This window comes from Muscardinus avellanarius (genome assembly GCF_963383645.1).
Source record: "Muscardinus avellanarius genome assembly, chromosome: 3".
In the NCBI taxonomy this organism is placed as follows: domain Eukaryota; kingdom Metazoa; phylum Chordata; class Mammalia; order Rodentia; family Gliridae; genus Muscardinus; species Muscardinus avellanarius.
In genome coordinates, this window is record NC_137788.1 from 113,593,920 (window position 1) to 113,614,617 (window position 20,698).

Below are 20,698 nucleotides of genomic sequence, written 5' to 3' on the forward strand. Positions count from 1 at the left end.
TCGGTCAAATCCCAGGACGGCTTTCCACCACCGTCCAGAGGCTCGAACTAGAATCTGGGGGAGAAACCTGCTTAATTCCATGACTCATTCGTATTGTCTTCCAATCCACTACCTTGCCCACAACAAAAATGGGTTCTCGTCCCCCCGATTCCGCCTTTAAGCTAGACGCGGCGGCCATTTTTCCTAAGGGCAAGGCCCAGGCTGGAACGCCACACCCCCCGGCCGCAGAAGCGCCCGACGCCCGGAAGTCCCCGAGCGTCCAATCGGAATCGAGCTCCGCGCCGGAACTTCGCGTCCTCGCGACCGGAAGAGGCCGTGCGTCAGGGCGTTGGGGGCGGAAGTGACGGGAAAGTGGTAGCGGGGTAGTTGGCGGGTGGTTGAGTCGAGCCGGTCGCCATGTCCGCGGGGAGCGCGACACATCCTGGAGCTGGCGGGTAAAGCTTCGCGCTGGAGGGCGTCGTAGCGAGCATGGTGACGCGGGAGAGGCGGAGGGACCACGAGGAGCTGCGTGTGGGTGGAGGGGGCACTTAAATAGGAAGCGTACGTCTTAGACGGCCGGAGTTTGGAGGAGAAGGGTAGTGAGCAGGCCTGGGGCCCCTGGAAAGGGCCACCGGGGATCCCAGGGAGGGGGGAACCAGGGACTTTTGAGAAGAGCGAAGGAGGGTTGAAAGGATGTGGGGATTTGGGGAAATGTGGCAGTAACTCACTGCCTAGGTGAGATGCGAAATTTAGACCTGGCAGGAGATTCACAGGTGGAACATGATGGAGGAAAAATGGTGTGCCAAGGCGTAGTAGGGGGAAAATGAGGTATATCAAAGCTTTGGGGCCTAATATTTTTTTTTTCTGCCTGTAGGCGCCGCAGCAAATGGGACCAACCGGCTCCAGCCCCCCTTCTCTTCCTCCCGCCAGCGGCCCCAGGTGGCGAGGTCACTAGCAGTGGGGGAAGCCCTGGAGGAGCCACAGCTGCTCCCTCCGGAGCCTTGGACGCCGCTGCCGCTGTGGCTGCCAAGATCAATGCCATGCTCATGGCCAAAGGGAAGCTGAAACCAACCCAGAATGCTGCTGAGAAGGTATTTGAAGAGTGGCTAATTGTAATTCTGGAGTTCTTTAATCGTGTTTTATTTATTTGTTTATTGCGGTACTAGGAATGGAACCCAGAGTACTCTACCTCCAAGTTACACCCCCAGCCTTATTTTTTATTTTTATATTGAAACAAGGTCTCACTGATTTGCAGAGGGCCTCACTAAGTAGCTGAGGCTGTCCAGGAACCATGATCCTCCTGTCTGAGCCTCCTAAATGCTGGGATTACAAGCCTGTGCCATCACGCCCGGCTGTATTTATTTTTTAACGTTACTGGGGATTGAACCTAGAGGCATTCTGCCTTTGAACTACAGCCCAGCCTGTATTTATTTCTTATGATGAGAGTCTCACTACTTGTTTAGGCTGTCCTGGAACCTGCCGTCCTCCTCTATCTGCCTTCCAAGTACTGGGATGACAGGCATGTGTCACTATGCCTGACTCTATTTTTTTTTTCTTTTTGTATTTTTGGTATATGTATGTTGCCCTGGGGATTGAACCCAGGGGCATTCTACCTCTGATTTATACCTGGAGTCCTATTCGATCATGGTATACCTGCACTCTTCCTTTCTCAGCCTCCCAAGTATTGGGATTACAAGAGTGTGCTGCTATGCCCAACCTCAGGTGCAGTAATTTAATGGCCATTTAATTTTGGAACTTTCCAGGTGATTTTTTTTGGTAAATGTACCTTCTTATGAGTTAATTTTGATTGGGATGGTTATATCTATAAATGAAATAGTTTGTTTTGAAGCTGGGCATGGCACACACCTGTAATCCCAGTACTTGGGAGGCTAAGTCAGGAGGATCACGGTTCACAGCAGCCTCAGCTACTTGAGCTGGGGGAGTAGCGCAGAGGTAGAATGCCCCGGGTTTCATCCCCAGCACTGAAGAAAAAAAAAAGTGTTTTGTCTTTGTGCATTTAGTCAAGCTTCAGTTCTGTTCTTATAGCCATTCAAAGTAGGTTAATACTTTTTTTTGTGTGTGTGGTACTGGGGGTAGAACCCAGAGGCTTTCTACTTCCGGGCTATACTCCCAGACCCATTTTATATTTTATTTGGAAACAGAGTCTCACTAAGTAGCTGAGAGCCTCACTAAGTAGCTGAGGCTGGCTTCGAACCTGCGCGATCCTCCTGTCTCAGCCTCCCAAGCGCGGGGAATACAAGCGTGCGCCACCACGTCCGGCGGTTAATACGTTTTTGATACGTGTACTTTTTTCCTAATGTTAAAAGTCCAGGTAAATGAAATGAGCTAAAAAAGTTATCTCCAGGTAGAATTAAAGGCATGGACTTTAATGACTGTGCACTTAAACATGAACCAAAATGAGATATAATTTGTATTTGGGGCATTTTGCTGTTTTCATAGATGTTTTGAAGTCATTTATTGTTTATGTTATAAAGTTTCTGGTATAATTTGAATTTCATAATAAGAAGGAGTCTGATTGAAACTCTTTAATTTGCTGTGGAATTCAAGAATCTTATAGATTAATAGTGGCAGTTAGTATTGCCAGAATGCATGCTTTGTAATTAAAAAACCTGAACTCAGGGGCATTCTACTTCTAACCAAAACCCCAGCCTCCCTGCCCCCCCTTCTTTCCTTCCTTTCTCTGTTTTTGAGGTCTGGAGATTGAACTCAGGGGTATCATGCCTACCTCTGAGCTATACACCAGCCTTATTTTTTATTCTTTAATTTGAAACAAGGTTTCAGTAAGTTGCAAAGGGCCTCACTAAGTAGCTGAGGCTGGTTTTGAACCTGTGATACTCTTGTATCAGCCTCCCAAGTACTGGGATTGCAGCATAAGCCTCTACCACGTCTGGCTAAAAAAAAAAACAAACAAAAAACTTTTTACTTAAATGAAAATTTGTTTCCTACATTGAAGAGTTCTGTGTTTGAAATTTTTTGGAGCCAGGTGTGGTCATGCATGCTTATAATCCTAGTACTTGGGAGGCTGAGGCAGAGGATCGTAGGTTCAAAGCCAGCCTCAGCAACTTAGTGAGACCTTGTTTCCAAACAAAACAGAAAGGGCTGGGAATATAGCTTGGAGGTAGAATGCCCCTGGGTTCAATCCTTAGTACCACCAAAAAAGAAAGGACAAAGAAAAAGAAATTTTGGGGGAAATGGCATGGTGGTGCGGAGGATTGCAGGATTGGCACCAACCCCACCAATCTAGCAGGACCTTCTTTAAAAATAAAAAATATGGAGCTGGGGATATAGTTTAAAGGTGGGATGTTCCTGGGTTTGATCCTTAGTAACATACACACACACACACACACACACACACACACACACACACACACACACACACTTTTTCTTCTGAGCTGCTAGTTCTTCATGAATGTTTATCCATTGTAATTCTAATACTTGGGAGGCTGAGACAGGAGGATCACAGGTTTGCAGTCAGCCTCGGCTACTTAGTGAGACCCTCTACAACTTAGTGAGACACTGTTTAAAACTGAAGGGAAAAAAATAGGCCTGGGGGTATAGCTTGGAGGTGGAATGCCCCTGGGTTCAATCCCCAGTACTGCCAAAATTATAATAAAAAATAAAAAGACTTAGGAGCCAGATGTGGTACTGCACACCTGTAATCCCAGTATTTGGGAGGCTGAAACAGGATTGAAGAAAAAGGCCAACAGCACATGAAAATTTACTGAGGTCTTGTTTCAGAATAAGAAATAAAATAGGGCTGGGGAGCCAGATGTGTTGGCCCACATTTGTAATCCCCGCACTTGGGAGGCTGAGACAGGAGGATCGCACAGGTTCGAAGCCAGCCTCAGCTACTTAGTGAGGCTCTCAGCAACTTAGTGAGACTCTGTTTCCAAATAAAATATAAAATAGGTCTGGGAGTATAGCCTGGAGATAGAAAAGCCCCTGGGTTTCATCCCCAGTACCACCAAAAAAAAGGGGGGGTGGCTGGAGGTGTTAGCTCAAAGGTAAAGTAACCTTGGATTCAGTCCTCAGTCTCACAAAGTTGGAGGGGGGCCTCAGGGGGTGTGGCTCTGTGGTTGAGCCCTTGATTATGATGTATAAGTCTCTGGTGTAAATTCTTAGCACCACACACAAAAAAATTGAGTTTACCTGAAGTTAACATGGAATATAAATACTAGATTTAGAATGATAATACCTGGGTTTGAAACTCAGAATTCTCACTAGTTATATGGCTTTTGACACAGTGAACTTCAGTGTCCCCACAGGTAATACTATACCTTCACTGTCCAGTGCGATAATCACCAGTCACGCATGGCTATTTATTATTTTTATTTGTGTGTGTGTGAAGGTATTGTGGATGGAACCCAGGGGCTTTCTACCTCTGAGCTACACTCCCAGATCTATTTTATATTTTATTTGGAAACAGTCTCACTAAGCTGCTGAGAGCCCAACTAAGCTGAGGCTGGCTTTTGAACCTGAGCGATCCTCCTGTCTCAGCTTCCCAAGCGCTGGGAATACAAGCTGCACCACCGCGCCCGGCTACACGTGGCTATTTATATACAACCTGAAATTCAGGTCTTTAGTCGTACTAACCACATTTCAAGTACCAAGAGACACAGACTGCTCCAATAACAAACACTTATATTATCACAGAAAGTTCTGTGCATAAAACTAATATGTATTGTAAGAAATCAGTGAGTTAAAATTTGTAAATGCTGGGCCAGGCAGTGATGGCTCTGTAATTCCAGTACTTGGAAGGCTGAGACAGGATCGCAGGTTCGAGGACAGCCTCAGCAAGTAGTGAGACGCTCATCAGCTTAGTGAGATTGTTTCAAATTAAAAATTTTTTAAAAGTAGGGCTGGGAGCGCTCTCAGAGGAGAATGTCGCTGGGTCAATCCCTGGGATGCCCCCTCCACACATACAAAGTATAAATGCCTCTTTAGGGGCAAAGTTAAAGTGATAGTATGTCAACTTTAGTTTTGCCTTTACACATTAAAAATGTATCTGATGCTTAGAGTAAACAGTATTTTTATTTTATTCTGTTTGGTGGTGCTAGAACTGAGCCCAGGGCCTCCCTTTTGTTAGGCAAGTGCTCCAAACAGCATTTTACTTTCCTTGAGCAGATGGCTAGACATTGGGGTCAGATAACAGTCATATCTAGTTATCTGGAGTTGCTCATAGCTTGAACTGAAACCAAATTAGCTTTAGAAGTTTACTGCCTTTTTATCTATTTCTCCCCTTCCCCTTTGGTGGTACTGAGGATTGAACCCAGGGCATTTTATTTCTACTGCCCTCCAGCTCTTTTTCTTTTCTTTTTGCAGTACTGGGGATGGATCCCGGGGCCCTCCAAGCTATACTCCCAGCCCCATTTTTTATTCTTTACTTTGAAACAGGGTCTCACTGAGTTGCAAAGGTCCTCACTAAGTAGCTGAGGCTGTCCTCAAACCGCCATCCTCTAGTCGCAGCCTCCTAAATGCTGGGATTACAAGCATGCGCCACCATGTCTGACTTCCTATTTTTTATTCTTTATTTTGAAACAGGGTCTCACTAAGTTGCAGAGAGCCTTACTAAGTAGCTGAGGCTGGCTTTGAATCTGTGATCCTCCTGTCTCAGCCTCTCAAGTACTGGGATTACAAGCCTGCGCCACCACACTCAGCTTTTGATTCCTTTTTATTTGGCTTTATTTCAGTTTATGATTGTTTTATTCTGTTTATGATTTCAGTTTATGATTAACAACCAAATAAAACTGTGTTTGTAGGAAGGGGGGAAGAAGGGAGGTGTTGAACTTATGAAGGGATAGCTTTTAACTGGACAACTGAAAGCATATTTTATCGTATAGACCTTTTAATCTAATTTCTCTTTGTAGCTTCAGGCCCCTGGCAAAGGCCTAAGTAGCAATAAAAGCAAGGATGACCTGGTGGTGGCTGAAGTCGAGATCAACGATGTGCCGCTCACGTGTAGGAACCTGCTGACTCGAGGGCAGACCCAGGACGAGGTGCGGAGTGCTTGGGGTTGTGGGGGAAGGTGGCCGGTGAATTCAGGAAGTGCTCCCCCACTAGTGGGGAAAATGATCTTGCTATCTGTTGAAATGCATTAATCATTTTTTAAAGTTTTATTTTACAAAACACATAATTGTCTACATTGATGGGGAACAACCTGGTTTTTTAATACATGTATATGGTCTTTATAATAGATTCTTTCCTCTTTTAGATCAGCCGGCTCAGTGGGGCTGCTGTGTCAACTCGAGGGAGGTTCATGACAGCGGAGGAGAAGGCTAAAGTGGGACCAGGGTGTGTGTGTATGCTCATTTTCTGCTTTGGGGAAGGGTTGGGTGTATGACGCACAACTACCTTCATGCTTTTCAGTTTTAGATAACATATAAAGGATGTTTGTTTATTAGCATGAGGGTGTGTGCATGATTTTGACAGAAGTATTATTACCCTTTTTTTTTGGCACTACTGTTGATGGGACCTAGGGCATTCTGCCTCCGAGCTACACCCCCAACCCTGTTTGTTTTATTTATTTATTTTTTTGCTTGTGCTGGGGGTGAAACCCAGGCACTTTACCTTCGAGCTATACTTCCAGAACTATTTTATACTCTATTTTGAAACAGGGTCTCACTGAGTTGCAGAGGGCCTCACTAAGGAGCTGAGGCTGGCTGTGAACTGGTGTCTACCTGTTTTAGCCTCCCAAATGCTGGAATAACAAGTATGGGCCATCACACCCAGCATTCATTCATTCATTCATTCATTCATTCATTGTGTGTGTGTGTGTGTGTGTGTGTGTGTGTGTGTGTGTGTTTGTGTTGCTGGAGATTGAACCCAGGGGCATTCTACTTCTGAGTGATACCTCCAGACCTACATGTTTTTTGTTGTTTTTGTTTTTTGGGTCTGGGGATGGAACCCAGGGGCGTTTGACCCGCCGAGCTACACCCCTTGCCCTATTTTTTATTCTTTTATTTTGAAACCGGGTGTTACTGAGTTGTAGAGGGCCTCACTAAGTATCTGAGGCTGTCCGCGAACCACGATCCTCCAGGTCTCAGCCTCCTGAATGCTGGGATTACAAGCATGCGCCACCATGCCCGGCAACCTACTTTTAATTAATTAATTTAATTACTATTATCATTATTATTATTTGGTGGTACTGGGGTTCCTGGAAACCCTTCTATCTCCGGGCTACACTCCCAGACCAATTTTATATTTTTATTTGGAAACAGAGTCTCTTAAGCCAGCGAAGCTGGCTTCGAACCAGCACGATCCTCCTGTCTCTGCCTTCCAAGCGTGGGGATTATAAGCGTGCGCCACCACGCCCGGTCTTTTAATTTACTTACTTATTATTTTTGTGTGTATGTGGGTACTGGGGATGGAAGCCAGGGGCATTCTACCTCTGAGCTACACCCAGCCCTATTTTTTATTCTTTATTTTGAAATAGGTTCTCACTGAGTTGCAAAGGGCCTCACTAAGTAGCTGAGGCTGTGTGAACCAGGATCTTCTGGACTCAGCCTTCCAAATGCTGGGATTACAAGCGTGTGCCACCATGCCCAGCCTACTTTTTATTCTTTATTTTGAAACTGTTTCACTAGGTTAATGAGAGTCTCAGTATTTGCTGTGATCCTCCTGTCTTAGCTTCTCAAGTAATGAGATCACAAGCATGCACCATCAGGCCCAGCTTGTACTTTATGGTTTTACTGGGAGAAACAAATTACAATAAATTAGCCAGGCATGGTCGCGCACACTTGTAATCCCAGCTAAGACAGGAGGATCGCGCTTCGTGGACAGCCTCAGCTACTTAGGCCCTCTGCAACTCAGTGAGACCCTGTTTCAAAATAAAGAATAAGCAATAGGGCTGGGGTGTAGATCGGAGGTAGAAAACCCCTGGATTCTATCCCCAGTGATGCAAAAAAATATAAATACAATAAATTACAATAAATCATAAAAGAAGATATTGGTTAACATACATACGTCTCAACTTTTTTCCTATGGAAATAATAACCTCACAAAAGGGCCCATACTTTAACTCCACACACACATAGTACGCACTAGGGATTGAACCCAGGGTCTCATATACACCAAGAACAAGCTTCACTGAACTGCAGCTCCAGGTCCCTTCCCTTTAAATTTTTTTTTCTTTTTTTATTTTTATTCCTTTGCATGTGGTACTAGGAATTGAACCCAGGAGTGTTCTACTTCTGAATTATATTCCCCAGATCTCACAATCTTATTTTTTTATTCTATTTATTTATTTTTGCGGTACTCAAACCGCAATCCTCTGGTATCAGCCTCCCAAATACTGGATTACAAGTGTGCACCACCATGCCCGGCTTTATTTTTATTTTTTTGGCACTGCAGTTGAACCCAGAGGCATCCTACCTCCTTATTATACCCCCAACTCAATTTTGTGTTTTATTTGGAAACGGTCTCACTAAGCTGTGGAGGACCTTGCTAAGTTGTTGAGGCTGGCTTCAAACCTGTTCTCCATTCTTACACTCTAAAAACTGGGATTACATGCGTGTGCAACCATGCCTGGCTCTATGGTTTTTTTTTATCTTTTTTTTTTTTTTTGGTATTAGGGATGGAACCCAGGGATATTCTACCTCTGACTCATACTCCCAGCTATATTTATTTATTTATTTATTGGTGGTACTGGGGTTCCTGGAAACCCTTCTACCTCTGGGAGTGTGTATATATATATTTTTTTTATTTGGAAACAGGGTCTCTTAAACCAGCAAGGCTGGCTACGAACCTGCGTGATCTTCCTGTCTCTGCCTCTCAAGCGTGGGGATTATAAGCATGCGCCACCACACCCGGCTCCCAGCCATATTTTTTTATTCTTTATTTTGAAACAGGGTCTCACTGAGTTGTAAAGAGCCTCACTAAATAGTAGCTGAGTCTGGCTGCAAACTGCGACCCTCCTATTTCAGCCTCCCAGATGCTGGGATTCCAATTGTGTGTCATCATACCCAGCTTATTTTTTATTCTTTTTTTTTTTTTTTTTTTTTTTTTTGCGGGTCTGGGGGTGGAACCCAGGGGCATTTGACCTCTGAGCTACACCCCCTGCCCTATTTTTTATTCTTTATTTTGAAACCGGGTCTCACTGAGTTGCAGAGGGCCTCACTAAGTAGCTGAGGCTGTCCGCGAACCGCGATCCTCCAGGTCTCAGCCTCCCGAATGCTGGGATTACAAGCGTGCGCCACCACCCCCGGCTTATTCTTTATTTTTAAATGGGGTCTCGCTAAGTACCTGAGGTTGGCTGAGAACCTGGGATCCTTTTGTCTATGCCTCCTAAGTACTAGGATTATAAACATGTGTCATCAAGCCAAGATAATTTTTAATTGTTTTTATGATGATCATTCCTACTGGGTTATCTCAGTTTAGATTTTTCTTTTTATTCATTGTTTTAGCTTCTCTTTATTGTCAGTTATCAAGTAAATTTGGGAAATGCAACCTTTTTTTTCTTCTTTTGGGGTCACTGAGAATTGAACCCAGGGCTCATGAGTGGTAAGCATGCACTCTACCAAAGAGCTGCCTCACCAGCCCTTTTATTATCAGCTTAAACTAAATATGGGTAGGAGGCAAATTGTGCAAACTACACTAAACTTAGGTATTTGAACTACTATATGTGCTAATTAACGTTTTAAACGCAGTCATTAATTTTCTTTTAACCATCCACTTATTAAATCCATATGGTTATTTAGGGGTAGTGATGCATGCCTGTAATCCTGGTACTTGGGAAGCTAGATAATAGGATTGCAGATTCCAGGATAACCTCAGCAACATAGAAAAACCCTGCCTCCAAATAAAAAACTAAAAAGGACTGAGGGCATGCCGAGACAGTAGGATCACAGGTTCTGAGCCAGCCTTAGCAATTTAGTGAGGCCTTCTGCAACTTAGTGAGACACTGTTTAAAAATAAGGCATGAAACAGGGCTGTGGTGTAATCTCCAGTATCACCAAAAAAAGAGTATATGATTACTAACCGCTTTCATTACTATGTAAATCTAAGCAATCTTTGAGAATCTCAAGCATCTTCTCAATTGATACAGGCCTTTTATTTATTTATTTGAGGAACTAGGGATTCAACTCAGGGGCATTCTACCTCTGAGCTCCACCCTCAGCCCTATTTTATATTTTATTTTGAAACAGGGCCTCATGTGTTGTGGAGGGTCTCACTAAGTAGCTGAGGCTGGCCATGAACCTGCGATCCTCCTGACTCAGCCTGCCAAATGCTGGGATTACAAGCGTGTGCCACCACTCACAGCCCTTTATTTATATGTATATATATTTTTTTTTTTCTTTTTTTTTCCTAGTACTAGCAATGGAATTCAGGTACTGGCGATGGAATGCAGGGGCATTTTACCTCTAAGCTGCACCCCCAGCCCTAATTTTCATTCTTTAGTTTGAGACAGGGTCTCACTGAATTGCAAAGGGCTTCACTAAGTAGCTGAGGCTCTCCGCGAACTACGATCCTCCCGTCTCATCCTCCTAAATGCTGGGATTACAAGTGTGCGCCACTGCGCCTGGCTCATTCACGTATTTTTTCAGATAGGGTCTTGCTAGGTTGTTGATACTGTCCTTGAACCTGCAGACCTCCTGTTTCAGCCTCCCAAACACTGGGATATAAATGCATGCTGCTAATGTCTAGCTTGCCATTTAACTTTTTTTTTTTTTTTTTTTTTTTTTTTTTTGGCGGGTCTGGGGATGGAACCTAGGGGCTTTCAACCTCTGAGCTACACCCCTGCCCTGTTTTTTATTGTTTACTTTGAAACAGGGTCTCACTAAGTTGTGGAGGGCCTCACTAAGTAGCTGAGGCTGTCCGTGAACGGCGATCCTCTGGCCTCAGCCTCCTGAATGCTGGGACTATAAGCATGTGCAACCTTGCCCAGGTCTAACTTTGTTTTTTATTGGGTACTGAGGATTAAACCTTGAGGCATTTTACCTCCAAGCTATGCCCCCAGCCTAATTTTATTTCTTATTTTGTAACAGGGTCTCACTAGGTTGCTGAGAAGCCTCACTAAGTTGCCGAGGCTGGCTTTGAACCTGTGATCCTCCTATCTCAGCCTCTCAAGTACTGTGATTACTAGGGTGTACCACCACCTACCAGTTAAGTTGTTTTTTGGGGGGCTGCTGGGGATGGAACCCAAGGACATTATACCTCCAAGTACACCCCAGCCCTATTTTTTATTCTTTTATTTGGAAACAGGGTCTCACTGAGTTGCAAAGGGCCTAAGTAGCTGAGGCTGTCATGAACTGCGATCCTCCTCTCTGAGCCTCCCAGATGCTGGTTTTACAAGCGTGCGCCATCACGTCTGGGTAAGAAAAGTTTATTTAAGTGGGCGTGGTTCAGCATAACAGTAATTTGTGTACTTGGGAGGCTGAGACAGAGGATTGCAGGTTTGTGGCTAGTCTTAGCATCGTAGCAAGAATATTTGGAACTAAGTCTCTGTTTCAAAAATAAATAGGAGCCGGACTTGGTGGCACACGCTTGTAATCCCAGCATTTGGGAGGCTGAGACTGGAGGATCACAGTTCGCAGACAGCCTCAGCTACTTAGTGAGGCCCTCTGCAACTCAGACCTGGTTTCAAAATAAAGAATAAAAAAATAGGGCAGGAGGTGTATCTCGGAGGTCGAATGCCCCTGGGTTCCATCCCCAGACACACACACACACACACACACACACACACACACACACACACACAAATAGGGTAGCTGGATGTTGTGGTGCACGCTTGTAATCCCTGCGCTTGGGAGGCTGAGACAGGAGGATCGCACTGGTTTGGAGCCAGCCTCACTGGCTTAAGAGACCCTGTTTCCAAATAAAAAAAATATAAAATAGGTCTGGGAGTGTAGCCCGGAGGTAAAAGGGCTTCCAGAAACCCCAGTAACACCACCACCAAAAAAAAAAAAAAAAAAAAATAGGGTAGGAAGCCAGGGGTGGTGGCACACATTTGTAATCCTAGCATTCAGGAGGCTGAGACCAGAGGATCACGGTTCACAGATAGCCTCAGCTACTTAGTGAGGGCCTCTGCAACTTAATGAGACCCTGTTTCAAAATAAAGAATAAAAAATAGGGCAGGGGGTGTAGCTTGGAGGTCGAATGCTTCTGGGTTCCATTCCCAGACCCGCAAAAATAAATAAATAGGGTAGGGGACATAATTCTTCATAGTTTATCCCAGCAAAGGAAAAAAAAAAAAGCGAAAGTTTGTTGCTTAGTTATAAAACGATGTTCTTAGAAATTAACTAGCAATAGCTTCTGTTTTTTACTTAGAAGTTTTTTCATTACAGATTGAGTAATCTATCCATCTCAGTTGATTTTTCCCAGTTTGGGATCAACTTTTGTATTTCTCTTTATAGGGATCGTCCATTATATCTTCATGTTCAAGGTCAGACTCGGGAGTTAGTGGACAGTAAGTAATATTTTTGGTTCACGTAATACTTGTGAAGTGCAAAGTACCAGGTATATAACAGATTTGCAAACCTTCTCTGATGGCTGTTGTAGCTCTAATTTATGAACTAATGTGTTAGTGTGTATAGGGCTTTAGAGAGATGAGCAACGTGGTAGGTAACTTTTTATAATCTCTTATTTTTTTTTTTATTGGTGCATTGTAATCATATATCACATTGGAATACAAGACTTGAGAGGATATACAAGCACACATCATCCAATTAGCCCTCATCCAGCCCCCATCCCATTCTTTTCCCCTCCCTAGATCCCATGCTTGTTTGGTGATTAACTCTGATACATTTGTTTGTGTACCTCCTGCTCCTCCATCCTCCCCTATTCCATACCCTCTGATTGGTCACCTTAGTTGCTTCACTATAGGGCCCTTTCTATAGCTCAACATCTTTCTGTTGCCCCTTTCTTCCTAGTTTTTGTTGATTAGGGGAAGCATCTGATTTTTATTTTCTGCGATATTTCTCTGTGCATGCCTCGTTGCAAGTACCGATCCCACTCTTGACGGCCCCAGTAATGGCCTGGCTACCTGGTGGACTGATCTAGACGTCGCTGGCTCAAGCAGCGGCCTTGCCTCATGGGAGGCCCCGATTCTGGTCTCGCTGACCCGACACCAGCCTAACCCCTCAGCTGGCTCCAATCCCGGTCTCGGAGGCCCCAGTAGCAGCCTTGCCTCCTGGCAGGCTCTAATGCCAGCCATTGGCCCTGGCACCGGCCTAACCCCTTGGCAGGCTCCGATCCTGGCCTCGGAGGCCCCAGCACCGGCTTTGCCTCACGGCAGGCTCCAATGATGGCCTTGCTGGCCCCAGTAGCGGCCTTGCCTCATGGCAGGCTCCGATGCCAGCCATTGGCCCCGGCACCGGCCTAATCCCTCGGCAGGCTCCGATCCCGGCCTCTGAGACCCCGGCACCGGCCCTGCCTCGCGGCAGGCTCCAAAGCCGGCCTCGCTGGCCCTAGCACCGGTCTAACCCCTCGGCAGGCTCCGATCCCGGCCTCGGAGGCCTCAGTAGCGGCCTTGCCTCACAGAAGGCTCCGATGCTGGCCGCTGGTCCCAGCACCAGCATAACTCCTGGGCAGGCTCCGATCCTGGCCTCGGAGGCCCCAGCACCGGCCTTGTTTCACGGCAGGCTCCGATGCCGGCCTCGCTGGCCCCAGTACCGGTCTAACCCCTTGGCAGGCTCTGATCTTGGCATCGGAGGCCTCGGTAGCAGCCTTGCCTCACAGAAGGCTCTGATGCTGGCCACTGGCCTAACCCCTCATCAGGCTCCAATCCCGGCCTCGGAGGCCCCAGCACCGGCCTTGCCTCACGGCAGACTCCAATGCTGGCCGCTGGCCCTGGCACCAGCCTAACCCCTCAGCAGGCTCCAATCCAGGCCTCAGAGGCCCCAGCATCGGCCTTGCCTCACAGCAGACTCTGATGCCGACCACTGGCCCCAGCACAGACCTAACCCCTCGGCAGGCTCTTATCCTGGCCTCGGAGACCCCAGCACCGGCCTTGCCTCACGGCAGGCTCCGATGCCGGCCATTGGCCCCGACACTGGCCTAACCCCTAGGCAGGCTCTGATGCCAGCCACTGGCCCCGGAACCGGCCTAACCCCTCGGCGGGCTCCGGTCCCGATCTCGGAGGCCCCAGCACCCGCCTTGCCTCACGGCAGGCTCCGATGCCAGCCTCGCTGGCCCCAGCACCGGTCTAACCCCTCGGCAGGCTCCGATCCTGGCCTCGGAGGCCTCAGTAGCGGCCTTGCCTCACGGAAGGCTCAATGCTGGCTGCTGGCCCTGGCACCAGCCTAACCCCTCGGCAGGTTCGGATCCCAGCCTTGGAGGCCCCAGCACCGGCCTTGCCTCACGGTGAGCTCTGATCCCGGCCTTGCTGGCCCCGGCCCCAGCCTGTGTTAGGTAACTTAAAAAGTGTATTGCCAGGTGTGATGGCTCATGCTTATGATCTTAGTACTTTGGATGCTGAGACAGGAGGATCGCGGTTCACGATAGCCTCAGCTACTTAGTGACCCTTTGCAACTCAGTGAGACCCTTTTTCAAAATAAAGAATAAAAAATAGGGTTGGGAGTTTAGCTCAGAGGTAGAATGTCCCTGGGTTCCATACCCCATACCACCAAAAAATAAAAAGTGGATTAATGTTTGTGTAAGTAAGCGTTTGTCTTTATCATCAGGCGATAGTTTGTCCATTCGCTTCTGTGGTATAACATCTGTGTGTTTTTCCCTAGGAGCTGTCAACCGAATCAAAGAAATTATCACCAATGGAGTGGTGAAGGCCGCCACCGGGACAAGTCCAACTTTCAATGGTGCCACAGTCACTGTGTATCACCAGCCAGCGCCCATCGCTCAGCTGTCTCCAGCTGTTAGCCAGAAGCCTCCCTTCCAGTCAGGGGTATGTTTTGGAAGCGACCATATACCTATGAAAATGACCTATGCTGGACAACACGTTATGAAGACAAAGACCTGAGAGTTACCTGCTTCTGGTAGTCTACTGATCTAGGTTTCTGGGATAAAATATTTGAGCACCTGTGTTTATCATGACACACTGTGAAAGGGGATTGACAGATCAGGGGATGTATGTGCCTTCTACAATATGAAGACAATAGTGTTGATTTTATAACTGCTAACTTGATGGCAACTGGAGGACCAAGAAGGCGGAGTCTGATGAAGTAAGACTTTGCTGATACAGTCCTCCTATAACAAGGGGTTGGAGAGAGCAGCCCTCATTGGAGAAAATCACAGGGCTGACTGTACGACCCAACATCCTAATGCAATTTACAACACACTGCTTTTGCTGTAGTTTTTGATTGACTAAATCAGTTGAAGAGACGTGGGTATGGGTATATGTACCTAGTATTGGATGCTGGGTTTTTGCCTTGAGAACAACAAAATGTGCTGTTTTGTGGGTCTGAAAAGTACATGAACATGAAGGATTCTTGTGTCTGTCTGCTTTGTGGTGCTAGGCATTCCAGTCCAGATTCTTGAGCATGTTAGAAGCGTGTTCATAATGTTCTGCCACTGGGTTCCAGCCCGAGGCTGCTACTTAAGCTCTTGATAGTTTATTATAGAAGTTTAGGGGACCGTAGAAGTGATCAGATGTATTTGGAGGATTATTTTATGCAATAATTTTTTGGGAGGAAGTGGATTTAACTATGTCTTTGTTTAATCTAAGGTATTTATTCTTCCTACAGATGCATTATGTTCAGGATAAATTATTTGTCGGTCTAGAACATGCTGTGCCCACTTTTAATGTCAAGGAGAAGGTGGAAGGTCCAGGCTGCTCCTATTTGCAGCACATTCAGATAGAAACGGGTGCCAAAGTCTTCCTCCGGGGCAAAGGTTCAGGCTGCATTGAGCCAGCATCAGGCCGAGAAGCTTTTGAACCTATGTATATTTATATCAGGTATGGAGTGATGGGGCATGGGACATTGGATTCTTGTCAGCTTGTCTCTACAAATGGCAGTAATTTCAGAAGGAACAGGGAAAAGAAAATAGCAACATGAGTAACTGGGAATTGTTTTTGAGTAGTAATAAAACTAACTGAGGTAGCCAGGTGTGATGATGTAAGCTTGTAATCCCAGCATTTGGGAGGCTGAGACAGGAGGATCCTGGTTCGCAGGCATCCTTGGCTACTTAGACCCTCCGCAACTTAGACCCTGTTTCAAGAGAAAGGATAAAAAATAGGGCTGGGGGTATAGCTCGGGAGTAGAATGCCCTTGGGTTCTATCCCCAGTACCGGGGAAAAAAAACACTAACTGAATTAGGAGATCAATTGTGTCTTAAATATTTAAGTCTCAGGTTTTGTTTGTTTGATGTTTTGCTGTACTGTGGATGGAACCCAGGGGCGTTTGACTTCCGAGCTACACCCCCTGCCCTATTTTTTATTTTGAAACAGGGTCTCACTGAGTTGCAGAGGACCTCACTAGGTAGCTGAGGCTAGCTGTGAACCACGATTCTCCCGTCTTAGCCTCCTGAATACTGGGATTACAAGCGTGCACCACTACACCCAGCTGAGTCTCAGTGTTATACAAGTCTGTGGTCATAAAAATGAGGTATTATAAACTTAAAATAACTTTTCATTTAAAGTTGTGAGCTAAGCGTGGTAGTGCACACTTGTAATCTCAGCATTTGGGAAGCTGAGATTGGAGGATCACATTTTGCAGACAGCCTCAGCCACTTAGTGAGGCCCTCTGCAACTTGGTGAGACCCTGTTTCAAAATAAAGAATAAAAAAAAATAGCGCAGTGGATGTAGCTTGGAGGTCAAATGTCCTTGGGTTCCATCCCCAGACCCGCAAAAAAATAAAATAAAGTTGTGAGCTGGGTATATTGACCCATATCTTTTAGTCCTAGTACTTGGGGGGGTGAGACAGGTGGATCACAGATTCTCAGACAGCCTCAGCATATGGTAAGACTGAACAACCTAGTGAGACCCTGTTTCAAAATAAAAATAAAATAGGTCTTGGGGGTATAATATAATCAGCTTTGTGTGCATCCCAGGGCTCAATCCCCAGTACCACACACAAAATCTGATTATAATAATTTTGTAGCTTTTAAGTTTTTTGGGGGGTGGGTCCTGGGTGTTGACCCAGAGACACTCCCCCCCCTCAGTGTTGCTGGGGATGGACAAGGAGCCAAGAGCATTCTACCTCCAAGACACATCTCCAAGCTGGGCATGGTGGCGCACGCTTGTAATCCCCGTGCCTGGGAGGCTAAGACAGGAGGATCGCACGAGTTCAAAGCCAGCCTTAGCTACTTAGTGAGGCTTTCAGCAACTTAGTGAGACCCTGTTTCCAAATAAAATTCAAAAAAGGTCTGGGAGTATAGCCCAGAGGTAGAAAGCCTCTGGGTTCCACCCCCAGTACCACCAAAAAAAAAAAAAAAAAAGACATCTCCAGTTTATTTTTCATTACTTATTTTGAAACAGGGTCTCACTAAGTTGTGGAGGCCATGCTATGTAGCTGAGGGTGGCCACAAACCTCCAATCCTCCTGATCCTCAGCCCCCAGGTACTGGTATTACATGCATGTGCCACGCCTGACAACCCAGGTATTCTATTTGCAAGCTACACCCCCAGTTCCTGTTTTTGAATTTCTTATTTATTTATTTATTTATTTATTTATTTATTTATTTATTTATTTATGCATGCTGTAGTGGGGATTGAACCCAGGGACATTCTACTTCCAAGCCACACCTCTAGGCCTACTTTTTTTTTTTTGTGGGTCTGGGGATGGAACCCAGGGACATTCCACCTCTCTGAGCTACACCCTCTGCCCTAGTTTTTATTCTTTAATTTGAACCATGGTCTCACTAAGTTACAGAGGGCCTCACTAAGAAGCTGAGGCTGTCTGCAAACTGCCATCCTCCGGTCTCAGTCTCCCAAATGCTGGGATTACAAGCGTGTGTCACCACACCCACTTTTTTTTTTTTTAAGACAGGTTGTTGAGAGTCTTGCTAAATAGTTAAGGCTGATCTTGAATTTATGATCCTCTTGTAGAACTCGTTATCCTTTATTTTTCTTTCTTTCACATTTCTCATTTATATTTCTTTTCAGTCATCCCAAACCAGAAGGCCTGGCTGCTGCCAAAAAACTCTGTGAGAATCTCTTGCAAACAGTGAGTTGTGTGTACATGTATCTTTGTATATTTTTTTTTTTCCTTTTTTGGTGTTTGGGAGGGGGTCGATGGGAACTGAACCCAAGGCTTCACACAGGGTAAACTCACATAAGTGTGTACATAACCACTGAGCTACACCCCTTCCCCAACAGTGAGTTGTATTTGTTTGGTACTCATTCAAAAGAGCTACTGCTATTTTGGGGTGTGTCTTAGTATTTTTTCTACTGGTATTAGTTTCCTATGGCTGCTTTATCAAATACCACATATAAATTGGACTTAAACAACAGAATTAGCTAGTTGTGATGCTGCATGCCTCTAATCCCAGTGCTTGGGAGGCTTGGTCTTACTAAGTTACAGAGGGCCTCCCTAAGTAGCTGAGGCTGTCTGCGAACCTCGATCCTCTGGTCTCAGCCTCCCGAATGCTGGGATTACAAGCGTGCGCCACCACGCCCGGCTTGAAATTATTATTTTATTCCAGAATTGAGGTTATTGGGGGGAGTTCTCATTATTATACATGCTCCTGATTCACATAACTTGGCTTACTAGCTTAGAGCTCTGCCTCATTTCAGTTTAGCTTTGGCTGGGTGTGATTGCACATATACTTGGGAGGCTGAGACAGGAGGATTGCAGGTTGTAGGCCAGCCTCATTTATTTTTAGAACAGGGTCTTTAAGTTGGGTGTGGTGGCACATGCTTGCATCCCAGTACTTGGGAGGCTGAGACAGGAGGATTGCAGGCTTAGTGTCAGCCTTGACAACTTTGCGAAGATCTCAGCAACCTAGTGAGACTGTTTCCGAATAAGAAGTAAAATCAGGCTAGAGGTGTAGCTCGGGAGTAGAATGCTTTTAGGTTCAATCTTCAGTACCAGTAAAAAAAGAACAGGATCATCCTAGGTGCTGAGGTTGGTATCAAACCTGTAGTCCCAGGCCTGGGGTGGTGGCGCACACTTTAATCTCAGCATTTGTGAGGCTGAGACTGGAGGATTGTGGTGCGTGGCAGCCTCGGCTACTTAGGGAGGCCCTTCACAACTCAGTGGGACCCTGTTTAAAAAAATAAAGAATTATGCTGGGCGTGTTGGCGCACGCTTGTAATCCCCGCGCTTGGGAGGCGGAGACAGGAGGATCGCGCAGGTTCGAAGCCAGCCGTGCTGGCGTAAGAGACCCTGTTTAAAAAAAAAAAAAAATAGGTCTGGGAGTGTAGCCCGGAGGTAGAAGGGCTTCCAGGAACCCCAGTACCACCAAAAAAAAAAAAAAAAAGAATAATAATTTAAAAAATCACAACCCTGTAGTCCTCCTGTTTCAGCCTCCTAAGTACTGGGATTGCAGGTGTGAGCCTCCACCACCTGGAAATATTTTAACTAATTGCTTTCGTTCTAGTGTTGTACTTTTGGATCCTTAGGTAACGACCCAGTGGATGGGGCTGTCTCATCATTTGTCTTCCCTTCTCTTTCAGGTTCATGCCGAATACTCTAGATTTGTGAATCAAATTAATACTGCTGTACCTTTACCAGGTACGTGGAGCTTGACGTGTTTAAAAAGTACCGTTAGTGATAATTGTGTATAAAAGGGATGCATGAGGCTAGACTGACTGTGCCAGGGCACCGATGATGTTCCCTTCAACTTAGGATTGATTTAGAAAGCCATTGAGTTTCAGTGTTTTTCTTCCCTAGATATTAAGTTTAATATTCAGCTAAAATGTCTCATTCTGCTGCAGCTGATTAAACACTTTTTTTCTTCCCCCTCAGGCTATACACAACCCTCTGCTATAAGTAGTGTCCCTCCTCAGCCACCATATTATCCATCCAATGGCTATCAGTCTGGTTACCCTGTTGTTCCCCCTCCTCAGCAGCCAGTTCAGCCTCCTTACGGAGTACCAGGCATGGTGCCGCCTGCCGTCTCATTGGCACCTGGAGTCTTGCCAGCAATACCTACTGGAGTCCCACCAGTGCCAACTCAATACCCGATAACACAAGTGCAGCCCCCAGCTAGCACTGGACAGGTAGGACGCGGGAGTGTTTGTAACAGTACATGCGTGCTTACCTGTCACTTGCAGCTTGTGTTCATTTCACAAGGCCTGGCATAAGATGGTTTACATAAGCGGGGCGTGGTGGCACACACTTTTAATCCCAACATTTGGGAGGCTGAGACAGGCGGATGTCATGTTCTCGGACAGCCTCAGCTACTTAGTGAGGCCCTGCACAAATTAATGGCACCCTGTTTCAAAATAATAAAAATTGGGCTGGGAATGTTAGCTTGGAGATAGAATGCCTCTGGGTTCCATCCCCAGTACTGCAAAAGAAAAAAAAGTTTATATAGAGTGGAAGCCATTAGCAGTTTTGTTTTGTTTGCTTGTTTTTTGTGGTACTGGGGGTGGAACCCTTTTCTACCTCCAGGCTATACTATCAGACCTATTTTATATTTTCTTTGGAAACAGGGTCTCACTAAGTTCCTGAGAGCCTCACTAAATAGCTGAGGCTGGCTTCGAACCTGTGCGATCCTCCTGTCTCAGCCTCTCAAGCACTGGGATTACAAGCATACAACACCATGCCTAGCTGTCAAATTTTTTGTAAAGAGCCATATGGGAAACATTTTGTGCCTTTTGGGTCATGTAGTCAGGCCCAACTGCATCACTTTACAGCACAAA

The 20,698-nt window shown here is 45.8% G+C and overlaps 1 protein-coding gene across 1 annotated transcript in view; it reads left to right on the forward strand.

Annotated features, from left to right (window-relative positions):
- Positions 1-396: 396 nt before the first annotated feature.
- KHDC4 (KH domain containing 4, pre-mRNA splicing factor) overlaps positions 397-20,698 on the forward strand; it is a gene marked incomplete at both ends in the record, with an annotated part of 28,885 nt that continues 8,583 nt past the window's right edge. Inside the window, 10 exons of the mRNA XM_080692099.1 lie at positions 397-434; positions 854-1,070; positions 5,868-5,996; positions 6,212-6,291; positions 12,351-12,403; positions 14,673-14,836; positions 15,636-15,847; positions 17,996-18,056; positions 19,508-19,565; positions 19,800-20,053. Coding sequence (XP_080548225.1) covers positions 397-434; positions 854-1,070; positions 5,868-5,996; positions 6,212-6,291; positions 12,351-12,403; positions 14,673-14,836; positions 15,636-15,847; positions 17,996-18,056; positions 19,508-19,565; positions 19,800-20,053 — 1,266 coding nt within the window. The remainder of the gene's footprint in view (positions 435-853; positions 1,071-5,867; positions 5,997-6,211; positions 6,292-12,350; positions 12,404-14,672; positions 14,837-15,635; positions 15,848-17,995; positions 18,057-19,507; positions 19,566-19,799; positions 20,054-20,698) is intronic.